General features: G+C 46.2%; 1 protein-coding gene across 6 annotated transcripts in view; it reads left to right on the top strand.

Moving 5' to 3' along the window:
* Positions 1–1,271: 1,271 nt before the first annotated feature.
* The window catches only part of BEND7 (BEN domain containing 7), a 48,097-nt gene continuing 36,965 nt past the window's right edge, over positions 1,272–12,403 (top strand). For 3 of the 6 annotated variants that reach the window (XM_075024698.1, XM_075024697.1, XM_075024700.1), the window contains exons 1-2: positions 1,879–2,093; positions 6,029–6,112. In XM_075024698.1, coding sequence (XP_074880799.1) covers positions 2,033–2,093; positions 6,029–6,112 — 145 coding nt within the window. In that variant the 5' untranslated portion in view covers positions 1,879–2,032. The other 3 variants (XM_075024696.1, XM_075024695.1, XM_075024699.1) reach the window with 3 other exon arrangements.

The raw sequence follows: 12,403 nt of genomic DNA, 5'->3' as shown, positions 1-12,403 counted from the left end.
GCAGGATTTTAAATAGTACGTTAGCCCAGTTTCCTTTCACAAAGTCTTACAGCAAAGTTTAGGAAAATTCCAAAAGTAGCATATTGATTGCCTCTGGGATTTTCCACTTAGCAATTTAATAGAAAATTACACCCTTACCCAATCTGTGAGGTTTCCATAACCTCCCTCATGAATTTAATTTTCCAGAGTCTAATAAATTTTACCATTAGGCATATATTCTGATATTGCTTCACCATTAAGCCTATTTCCCGATTTTGCTTTTCGGAACCAGGTATACCCTCTGTGTGGCATTTGGACAGCACCTCGCACAAGCGAATTCAGGTCTGACTGTGTCTATGCACGCAGTCGGGGCACAAATCACGACTGTTAATATTCAATTTGCTTTCCTCTTACTAATTTTATGTCACTATTCCAAGTGATAGGGCCAGTCAATATTACTGGAGCCATGAATGGGATTCTCCTGGGTACTCTGAGGAGACCACGGGAAGATCTGCATTTGCATCTGTTCGAGTAGGCGTACGCAAGTATCACATACTCTTCTCCTTGTCAAAACACAGCCTGACTACACGTAAAACACAAGATGATGATCAGGAGCTGTGTTTTCAGTTATCGGTAGTTGCAACTGTAAAAGCCTGGGTCCTTCCTCTACAGGCAACAGGCAAAAGCACTCTTGACTGTAAAAAAAAAAAAAAAAAAATGCTACACCAGCAACGAATTTAGTGCAGTGAGCGAACGGGAAGTATGGCTGAAGGCGTCAAGTGGTGAATAAATCAAAGCGCTAATTTCAGCCGCGTTTGGGCCACCCGTGTGGCTAGGGTGACCTCCTGGTGACCATCGGAAGGTTGCCAGACGCCCTAAATCTCGCTCCTCCGGAGAACTGAGACTCTCTCCCTCTTGCTACAGCGACCCACGCTTAGCCAACGCGGGCGAAGCTCGGCGTCCCTCGGCCCGGCCGGCGGGTCAGCGCGCTCCTCCAGGCCTCGGTCCGCGACGCAAGCGGGCACGTTATTACGATAACGACTGTAAAAGACGGTAACAAGCAGCCGTTAGCGTCAGCCAACCCCCCGTTTCTGGGTTTCGCCTACTTTCCTCACGCCGCGGCCCCACCGGCACCAAGTTCAACCCCATCCCCGCCGGATCTCGGCCCGGCAACGTCTCCGGTCCCGCTAAAGACGAAGAGTTCCCCCCCCCCCCCCCCCAAGGGAACCGGCCACCGGCGGAGAAGCGGCCCCGAGCGCCCGGCGGCGGCGGCGCAAGGCCGCACCGAGAGGCCGCCGCTCCCTCACGGCCGGGCACCCCCCACCCTCCCGCCCGGGGAGCCGCAGCGCCTTCCCGGGGGGGGCGGAGGCGGGAAGGGGAACCTGTGGCGGCGGCGGGGCACGGCAGGGAGAGCACGCAAGTGCCCGGAGCGGCGGTGTGTGTGCGTGTGTGTGTGTGAGGGAGCGGGGGAGGGAGGCGGCGGGAGAGGGGGACACAAAATGGCGCTGCCCTCTCAGCCCCCTCGTCCCTCCAGCCCCCCTCACCGCCGCCCCCGCGGCGGGGCCCGGCGGCGCCGGCTCAGCCTTCCCCGCGGCGTGTCGTGTCGTGTGGTGACGGGCCGGGCCGGGCTTGGCTTTCGGGGTGGCGGCTTATGGCCGGGGCTGGCGGAACCGCCGCGGGGCGCGCCGGGCTGCGCGCCGCCTTCCCCCAGCAGGTGGCACCGGGGTCCCGGAGCCGGCGGCGAGCCATTGCGGGCCGCCCTTCGCCGCCGGGCCGCGGCCGCGCAGCCGGCGGGGGGGAAGGCGGCGGCGGCGGTGGCGCTGCCCGGCATCGCCCCCGCGGGGCTCCCCCCGCCGCACCCCGCTTTCCCTCAAAGTTTGGGGCGTGAGGTAAGGGGCAGGGCGGGGGGGTGGGGGGGAAAGAACGGAGCCAACTTGTCCCGGATCCCTTTATTCGCCGCCGTCTCCCAACCCCCGCGTGTTTTGCTGATTAAAGAGACGGACCTTGGTCCTGCCACCGCCGGGTGGCCGCCCCGCTCCTTCCTGCCCGCACCATGGAGTTCACCCAGAGGAAGAGAAGCAGGAAATCCCAAAGCTTTAAACTGATCAACGAAGGTAAGGCGGCGGCGGGCGGGGGGCGGCGGGCGCGGGGGGGGGCGGCCGGGGCTTTGTTCCTTCGCCGGGGGCAGCCCCGACTTTTGCACCGGGGGGGAGCGGGGCGTTATGAAACGCCTGGGCTCCCGCTTCCCCGGGATCGCCTCTCCCTCCCCGCCGCTGTTATTTAACTCCGCAATCCTCTGGTCGAACTCCCCGAAACCATCGCACGCCTTTTATTTTTTTTTTCTTTCCTCTTTTAACCTCTCTTCTTTCCTCCTTTTTTTTTCTTTTTTTTCCCTAAAATTATTCTTTTTGCATGTGTGGTACGTGGTGTTGCAAAAACAAACCTCCCCCAAACCATCCCCGAAAAGGTGGACGTGGTTTTTTTGGGTTTTTTTTGTGTTTTGGGTTTTTTTTTTTTTCCCCAGGCAGATCGTGCACAAAATAAAGTTGGATCGTGTTTCGTGGTAAATCCTGCTGGGGGGGGAGGAAAGGTAAAATCGGGAAGCGAGCAAAAAATAATGACACTTGGGCAGCGGCGGACCTTCTTAGTATTCAACTCCTGTGGATTTATTGTGTTTTGGGTGTTTTTTTCCTCCCCTTGACTGCGAACGTCCGCGTGTTTCAAAGAAAAGCCGAATAGAGGTTGCTTTATTAAAAATCCACGCAGCTGATTAATTGTACGTGGGCAGGGGAGAGCCGCTGGCGTGTAACTTGTTCGCTCGGGGTGTGTTTGCTTTTGGAAAAGAAGGTATTTTAAAAGAGATCACAGGGGGAAATAATTTGGATTCATGTCGGGAAAGAAGCACAGCTCTGTGTTTCAGTCTTGTTCTTGGGTTTTTTTTTTAAATAATAAAAAGATAAGGCACTGGTAGGCGTTTTAACAGGTGGACTTCCCAGCCGTAGGGATTTATTTTGGTTGGGGCTTTATCCCTTCTCCGGCTGATAAGATCTTTTTGCCCTGATGGATTTGACTTGAGATCTTTTTTCCTTTTGTGTTTCCAAGTATTGGACGGGAATATCTCCATGAAACACCGTGTGTGTCCTGCATGCCAAGTTCAAGGCAGGTGACTGCTTGGGTGTAATGTCAGACTTGGGAAAGGGGACACACACACGAGTGTCAAGACTTGCTGTCTGAAGAGCGATCTCTTCACAGGCGCTCGGCAAAAGCACGTTCAATGCAAAGAAATTTAAAGATGGACATAAACTCACTTGGTAGCAGTAGTAAATAACGACTGCTGTATCGTCGTAAGGGCGTCTGGAGCATCACACATACTCTCTGTTAAAAACTAGAGGGGCAGTGACCCGTCAGACTTGTCTGAAACGTATTGGAGGTCTGTATGCATCAGCAAACCTATCAAGGGTTTAATTTCTATGGAGAACAGGTTTGGTTTGTGGGGTTTTGATATCAAACATGCTCCCAACTCGGAGGCAGAGTTAGTGCAGGACTGGGCTGGAGCTTGGGGGGGTGAAAGTGAAACGTGGAAAAGCAAAACTGAAATTGAAGACATGGTTTTATTTCTGTCCTAGTGGAGCTGTAAAGAGAGTATGTGTGCTATCAGAAATAGACGACTATTTTGCCAGTTCTCAGTTGCCACTCATTACAGGTTTAGATATGCCTCGGTGTACAAGACAATCTATTTAACCTTGTTTTAATAGGTAAAATCAGTTATGATGGTACATCATTAGTAATTCTTATTTTATCTGGGGTCTCGTTTTGGACGTGGAAAGTCAAATAGAAAGCTAACCTAAAAACACATCCTAGAGAGAAAATTATGTCTTTGTACTTCGAGAATGGAGGAGATAAAAATCATATTTTGCATGTGAGTCTGCACTTGCATACTCTTTTTCTATCACAGTTGATTAGAAAGATAATTATGTATAAATAGTTGTCTCTTGTAATTGGCCTTTGCCTCTTGCAGGAGTCATTCCATAATGTCACAGTTTAATGTTTACTGTTGTGAAATTGATATGGATTTCGCAGCGCCTGGACTGTGACATCCGAGGCAGAAGAAGGAAACCAAAGAGAAAAGGGTAGGCTGTGTCAATTCGTTGGTAACACACCATCTGTTAACGATGTGTGCCTGTACAGTGCTTATTCTGTCCCCCAAAAAACTTCAGAGCACCTTATTGAGATGATCGATAATGACCAGATCGAGAGGAAGTCCATTCCTGCACTAAAATGTAGCTGCCTCTGGGGTGAAATGTGGTGACTTTAAGGCAGCAGCTGTAGATCAGAAGAATATTGTGACCAGCTGGATGTACGGAGGGAAGCGCTAGAGAAGAAACCACGTGTAATCTATATATCTAAGGACCATGAGTCTGTAAGTCATTTAATTCCTAGTGTTCACATACTCGCTCCCAGCAGATCTTGGATGCCCTTGAGAGGATGAAAAGGCAGAGTGTGGTGGGCTGACCTTGGCTGGCCACCAGGTGCCCACCAAGCTGCTCCATCACTCCCCCTCCTCTGCGGGACAGCTAATGACCATGGAAGGCAGTCAGCATAAATCCCGTCGTTTTAGCTTTATGAAAGGAGCCTTTACTTCCTTGATGTCGTATCTCAAACTTCACCTTTACCCGTTTCACTTGCTGGGCGTGCTCGCTAGGTAGAGGAACCCTTTGTGTAGCACCTTGTCGCTGACCTCTCCAACTCCCTGTTGTGGTTTTTTCCCCCTCGTTTTCTTTCCAGGCCCTTTTCTTTCTTTTGCGTTGCTGTGTTAGGCTCAATTCTAGTTTACTTATTGGGTTGTACCTCCTCTTGCGCCCTCAAGACAGTTGTGCTGTACAAATAAACAGCACATAACAAAAAAGTTTGGCTTCCAGGAGACTTTTCCGATCCTGTAGCTGTTTTGTCAGAGGTGCAGGTGTGCTGCTTGTGGGAGGAGAAGCTGCTTATGCTGCCCTCCGTTTCTGTTGTTCTTTTTAAGTGAATCCCCCACAGTCCTCTTCCACATGTTAATCTCTACCTCGCTTTTTTTTTCGTGAGGCAGGTAGACATTAAAACCAGTTTATGGACAGGCAGGTAAATGTGAAAACCAGTTTACGGACAGAGTAGCTGAGAGTGTTGAGAACTGGGAGGGCATTAAAAGAGTTAGGTGGGGACATGTCTGTTTCAAGACACTGAATATATTGTTTGGTCTTGAGTGATTTGCCGAAGGACAAAGTGTGTGCTAGTAGCAGAGTCAGAAATAGCATCCAGGAGAGCTGCCTTTAGATGTGTGGGGTGTTTTTTTTCTTGGACTTACTATTCCCTCTGTACACACATGTAAACAAAGCTCTGGTTTTACTGAACACCTGCGTGGGATTACAGCAGAGACCTTCACAGCAAAATATTCTGTTATTTGAAATAGAAATTCAATGGTGATTTTTTTTTTTTTTTTTTTAATCCTGTAACATCTCTGAATACGAGATGCTAATGTTTATTCTAGGGGTCATCACAGACATTAGTTTCTGTAGGTGAATAGCCTAAGGTGTCCCTGATCTTCCTTTCTTCAGAATTCAGAGGCCAGTGACACCAATATGAGTCAGTATAGCTGAACAATGCAGCCCTAATGTAAGTTGCTGATTTTCTGATTGAGGTGAAGTTTGAAAGTTTCCCTTGGTCTCTGGGAAGGTAAAGATTTCATTATAAATCTGCTTTCCATCTGTAAAGCAAGAAGCCAGATAATTGGCATCTGGTGGGATAATTTGCTGTGAAAATGAACACAGTAATTTAGGGCAGGCGTAGCTATTCCCTAAAATCTGTGAAATATTTGAGCTGAGTCTCTCCAGTGTGAGCAAAGTTTTTTTAGGAGGTGCTGATACAGAGCACATTTTCTGTGGTTAATTTGATGTACATGAAATAAACTGCAGATATATTGATAAATTATGTAGTAAAACTGTAGCAATGTGTTCAGTGTTCATTTTTTCCAGATCACTTGAGTTCTAATTTTTTTTATCGTTTTTCATTCCAGATTACCATCATGAGATATATAAGATCTCTGACTACAGCAATGATGTTAATGGGGAGACCAAAGAAACACAACCAGTTTTTTTAGGTATGTGCTTGTGTTGATTAATTTCCGAGCAACATAGCGTGGCCATTTGCAATTAGGGAGGAAAAAAATCTCTGTGCAAGCACAGGAAGCGCCTGCCATTGTTTAATATGACGTTCTTTTCAAGACCCTTTTATTCTACGAATTGCCAATATATCCTTTATTAACACTGCTAAAAGTTGTAATTTCAGACATAAATGTTTATTAGTGTCTACACACAGTGCTAATTATCACTCACTCAGAGAGCCAGATGCTGACTCTGCAGTTTTGCAGCTCTGTGCTCACCCCATTTACATTGCATATTCGCTGGCATGCTTCACTGGCAATAGTTTGTGTAATTGGGGTATTACATCTTTGACATCTGGATAACAGAAATTCAATTTCCAGGAAGCTGCTATTTGTTTGGTTTTGCTTCTGCCTTGGGTGGGATAGAGGATTAATGTGCTGTCTTAATGTAATGTCCTTTCACCTCTGTAGCTTGCCTGCTAATCCTGCCATGGCAAAATTAAATTAAATCAACAGTTAAAAATGTGTAAAGAAAACAGAGAAGTAATATAGAGTCTGCAGCATGATATATACTACAGCATGATAGGACTGGTTATCAGGGAACCTTTACCTTTCCCGTCTGTGTGCTTTTTGTCCCGTATAACTCCTCAGCTGCAGAATGCTTCTTTCTTTCCTGCTTCCAGCCCCCTCCTGTCACATCTACGACCTCACCTGGGTAAAACATCTCTTGGGAAAAATTTGGCAGGCCAAATTCAGAGGAGCAAGGGCCGGATTTTTGAGCTATCATATTGACTCTTGCTGTATAAAGCAAGCTCTTGGACACCTTGCTCAGGTGTTGGAGAAGGCAGGTGCCTTTGGAGCAAGAAATTTGAGGGTGTCTGCCTGTCCTTCACTGCACCAGGAGCCTCAACATTTCTGTAGGATGGTTTAAGGTTTCTGTAGTCTGTGCGTGTTGCCCCCTGGAGCCAGCAAGAAGCATTGGTCCTGACTGTGTGAATCAGCCAGCACCTGAAGTCAATCTGCATGCAAAATGCCTTTGTCTCCTTAATTCATAGTGCCACGTCCTCTTCTAGAGGTCAGCAGCAAATGGGAGAGAACAGGAGGATGTCTTGGGCAGTGTGGAATCTTCTGATGGTTGGAATATTTACACGGGGGTGAGAGCTACATTAAATTGCCTTCTGAGCTTCTTGCAACTAGGATTTTGAGCAATTATTTCTTCCCTACACCCATTTCCAGGGAGAAGCAAAGGTGGCTGCTGTGCTTTGTGTTTGGGTTTTGTGTTCTGTAAGCACTTTTGGTGAAGTCTGATAAACCTGATGGAGTGAGTTCCACTGGAGGTTTATTTTGAATGCTTTCTCTTCCAACCCTAAATCGTGATAAAGCTTTGGCAGGAGTTAAGCATCTAGTTGCTTAAGCCAGGGTGCTTCTAAGAATGTGCAGGTGTCTGTGTTTTGACATCTGTGCTGTGAGTCAGACCAATTGATTTTGATTTTGGTTTGGCTGTGTAGTCTTTGGGTTTGTTTGGGGTGGTTTTTTTTGAGTGTGCCCAGCTTTTCATTGTGACTGAATGTGCTCTGGCATTTAAGTGCCTAAAGTTCAACTATTTCAAGAGCTGGTCAGAATTTGACCTTTAAGAATGTGAGTCCTATCAAGGATCTTCCTTATCAGGTCCTGAAACACAAAGTTGTCGTCCTGGGAGCCCACCTTCGATTGCTATGGAAAGAAAAAGGTGCTATTTCCTGACGATGTCCTGAGTGTCCAACTTTCAGATTTCCTCCAAGCATTTTGGTTTTGACAAGACCGAATGACGTATGACAATGCAAGATTTGTAGACTAGGTTTTGGTTTTGTTTTTTTTTCCTTGGGGGTTGGGTTCAATTTGGTCAGTTACTCAGACCTCACATGACCTTCTCCACTTTATTTTCAATAGGTTACTTTGGTGTCCACTTCTGTCCAGATTTCTAGTGATAGAGGCACTGATCTGAGATGTAGAGAAAGCAGTGTCAGGGACTGAACTCAGCTGAAAGGACTCAAAATCTGAGCTCCCACCTTTCAGCAGGGATCTGGGATGAGTGGCATTCGGTATTCTAGCTTTCCTTTAAAAAAATTCACATTGCATGGAGTAATTTTTCATTGTGCTTCAGGGATGGTGTGATCACAACGCTTTTCCCAGCTCAGTGTCCTGTCCACTAATAAGGAGCTTCAGGGTGTAATTGCTGCTTCACTTGATTTATGCCAAAATTCATCCTAGAAGGATGTTCGCTCCTAACTTGTTGGTTTAGAATCAAGTTTGTTCTCCGATTTAGGTTAGTTCTCCAATTTAACTGATCCATGGGATCAGCTGTTGAAACCTCAGTGTGATGCAGCCTTTAGTATGTGAATGAATGCTAAGATACGTCATTGAAACTATTACCTTTAGAAAAGGTGAAATGTATATAAACAAGTGAAGCTTATCAGAGGTGTGCATATGTTTTGGTTGTACAGTTGAGAACGATGAACTTAAACTGAAGAGATGCACTGTCGAGAGGAGGGGAGCTTAGAGTAAATAGAAAGAATCCAGTTTGTTTAACATGCAGATAAATTAAGGATCAAAAGTCAGGAAAGACCTGTTCAGCCTAGATGGTTTTTTTTGCACCAGCACAGATGGGCAAAAACCATGGTTTTGTGTAAATGTAGGCTGAAAATTGGAGGAAGCTTCAGCACAATTAGAGGAACATGGTACTGGATGTAACCTCTGATGGTTGCAATGGTGCAAAGTCTAACTGCTTTTTCAATGGAGCGTGGTAAGCTTGGGAAGTTTGCTCGTCTGATGCAGTGTTGGAATGGGAGATGTGGTGGCTTGTCCTCTCCTCCAATCCTTTGTTCTGATAAGATGATAAGCAAGAAGTCATGTCTTTCTAGAGAAAGGACATAGTAAACACAGCCTTTACAAAATTCCGGGTGGCGGGTGGAATATTGTTACTGTGTTTTGCAGATGAGGACTGGCATCTCTTTTGTTTTGAAGGGAAGGGCTTAGTTATCTGATACCAGGAGAGACTGCTTGACCTGAAAAGGAGGGAGCCCAGGGTGAAGTGCTTAAACCTCAAATATGGACAAGATTTAAGACAGACTTGACTTCAGCTTTTACCAGTTATCAGCATAAACCTTCTGTCACAGGGCTGCTAGCCCAGACTTGGAAATAAAAGCCCATGAGGGGACTGTACACCCATATCTTGTGGACAATGCTGGTTAAACCTAGCTTGTCTATAAAAAAAACTTTTGCATACACCACATTGGTTTTTTTCAGTCTTAATATTTTATTATCATCACAAAAAAGCAGAAATATAATATACCTCCAGACTGAGTGTTTTTACAATGCTTTCAACTTGAAATTCAGGCTCTATGTTTGAAAGGTTAATGTAGAAAACTAATTATATTATCCTGGTAATCAAATGTGTGATGAGACATTTGTCTGTGTAATTAACAGTGAAGAACTTTTATAGTTTCATAAAATCGAATGCTACGCACAGTGTGCTTGGAGCATTTGTTTTGAAGAGATGTCCAAAACAGAGATGTTTATGACTGATATAAAGTGGAACTGAAATGTACTGTAATGCAGGTGTCTGTGCATTTTACAGCATTTCGCATTGTTGAAATAGAAGGCAGCAGATTAATAACTTCGCTATGTCATGGTAAAAATAAATAATGTGTTCTTGGAGCAGGGGAGCAATGCATAAGTTACTCACTAATTTCAAGAATTTATTCTGTCCCAGAAATAATATCTTTTGCAATTTATTCACAGAGAAAAAGTTGACTTAACACAAGTCCGTGAAGTTACTTGTTACTTTTAATAGAATTATATCCCAAGTCTGATTGTTGCAATAGTAGCTTCTGTAATTAAGACTGCATAAAAGTTTATTTTATGCATCTGCGTTCTCCAATGATATAACTTTGTAAAGCGTTTCCCTTTGGGGCTGAAGCATGATCTTGACCTGGGATATTTCCAAGAACGGGGGGAAGTTGTTGCATATCTATTATTATTTTTTTAATTATATGACCCCATAAATACATACATTTATTGAGGATTTGCTCACTTGGCCTTTCCTGAGTGATTTAGCTGTTGTGGTGCGGCATGACAGTGTGTAACTTAGGCTTCTGTATCTGCTCCTGTTGGGTGTTTTGAAACTGTTTCACCAAGCCCTTCAAAAGAGTTATTTGGTGGTGGTGGTGACTGGGCTACCTAGGCTGATTCAGCTTCCAGAGAAATAACGCCCCAAATCCTGAGTGGTCTCAGGGTCTGATCCAGGTTTTGATTCTGCAAATAGCTTTTCTTACATTAGTGTTTGTGATGCTTATTAACTTTCTGTGTCTTGTCGTAGGCACGGGTGTCAATCAACCTGTGTACTTCCATGCTTAGTATGGGAGTAGTGGGTCTAATTTGAGGGTGATCCAGTTTTCCTGCAGTTATAATCTTAGTGCTTTGTGTGGTGACATAAAGATAGGCAACTGCTTTAAAATGGCGTTTTAGAGCACTGCTAAGATGCCTCAACTAATACAGCTTAAATGTCCCTATATGTTAGCTTAGGGTAGTCAAAGTCCCCAGCTCATAACTCATGTTGCTTGTGTGACCCTCTGACATTGTTCGTGACCACTGCTCTCCCTGCTGACTTGGGGTTTAGGGTTTTAATTTGCAAAGCGTGTTGTTGCCTGTGTTACTTGTTCAATATAGGTTCTTATATGCCAGCAAAGACTGGGGGTCACTTATTTGAGAAATGCATGCTTACCCCATCAATTTAGCTACACAGATGCCTGATTCAAATTATTCACAGAACAGTCACAACAACGTTCCATATGATTTAGGAAACCTTTGATCCAATAAGGAATCATGCACATGGCTCCTCTATTTTCCCCATGCTGACCTTCACAGTTTTCTCTTTCAGAACCACTTGCAGTACAAGATGACAGTGGCAAAAATATCTTGAGTTTTGAAAGTTACAGTTTGAAGTAGGTATAGTTTTTGCTGAGAATCATAGACTCATAGAATGGTTTGGGTTGGAAGAGACCTTCAAAGATCATCTAGTTCCAACCCCCTACCATGGGCAGGGACACCTTCCACCAGACCAGGTTGCTCCAAGCCCCATCCAACCTGGCCTTGAACACTGCCAGGGATGGGGCATCCACAGCTTCCCTGGGCAACCTGTGCCAGTGCCTCACCACCCTCACAGTGAAGAACTTCTTCCTTGCATCTCATCTAAATCTCCCCTCTTTCAGTTTAAAGCCATTACTCCTTGTCCTATCACTACATGCCCTTGTAAAAAGTCCCTCGCCAGCTTTCCTGTAGCCCCTCCTTTAAGTACTGGAAGGCTGCTATAAGGTCTCCCTGGAGCCTTCTCTTCTGCAGACTGAACGACCCCAACTGTCTCAGCCTGTCCTCATAGGAGAGGTGCTCCAGCCCCCTGATCATCTTCATGTCCCTCCTCTGGACTTGCTCCAACAGGTCCATGTCCTTCTTATGTTGGTGGCCCCAGAGCTGAACACAGTACTGCAGGGGGCGTCTCACCAGAGCAGAGGAGGGGGACAATCACCTCCCTCGACCTGGCCATGATTCTTTTGATGCAGCCCAGGATACAGTTGGCTTTCTGCGCTGCAAACGCACATTGCCGGCTCATGTTGAGCTACTTGTCAACCAACACCCACAAGTCCTCCTTCTCAGGGCTGCTCTCAGTCCACCCAGACTGCCTTTGTGCTTGGGATTCCCCTGACCCATGTGCAGGACCTTGCACTTGGCCTTGTTGAACTTCATGAAGTTTGCATGGGTCCACCTCTCAAGCCTGTCAAGGTCCCTCTGGATGGCATCCCTTCCCACCAGCGCTTCGACCACAGCACACAGCTTGGTGTCGCCAGCAGACTTGCTGAGGTTGCACTCAATCCCACTGTCCATGTTGCCAACGATGTTAAACAGCACTGGTCCTAATACCAACTGCTGAGGAACGCCACTCATCACTGGTCTCCACTCAGACATCGAGCCATTGACCGCAACTCTTTGAGTGCGACCATCCAGCCAATTCCTTACCCACCGAGTGGTCCATCCATCAAATCCATGTCTCTACAATTTAGAGACAAGGATGTCGTGCAGGACAGTGTTGAATGCTTTGCACAAGTCCAGGCAGATGATGTCTGTTGCTCTTCTCTTATCCACCAACACTGCAAGCCCATCGTAGAAGGCCACCAAATTTGTCAGGCACGATTTGCCCTTAGTGAAGGCATGTTGGCTGTCACCAGTCACCTCCTTATTTCCCGTGTGCCCTAG

This window comes from Buteo buteo, chromosome 4, assembly GCF_964188355.1.
Source record: "Buteo buteo chromosome 4, bButBut1.hap1.1, whole genome shotgun sequence".
NCBI lineage: Eukaryota > Metazoa > Chordata > Aves > Accipitriformes > Accipitridae > Buteo > Buteo buteo.
The sequence above is the reverse complement of the archived record's forward strand: the minus strand, read 5'-3'. Positions and strand labels throughout refer to the sequence as shown.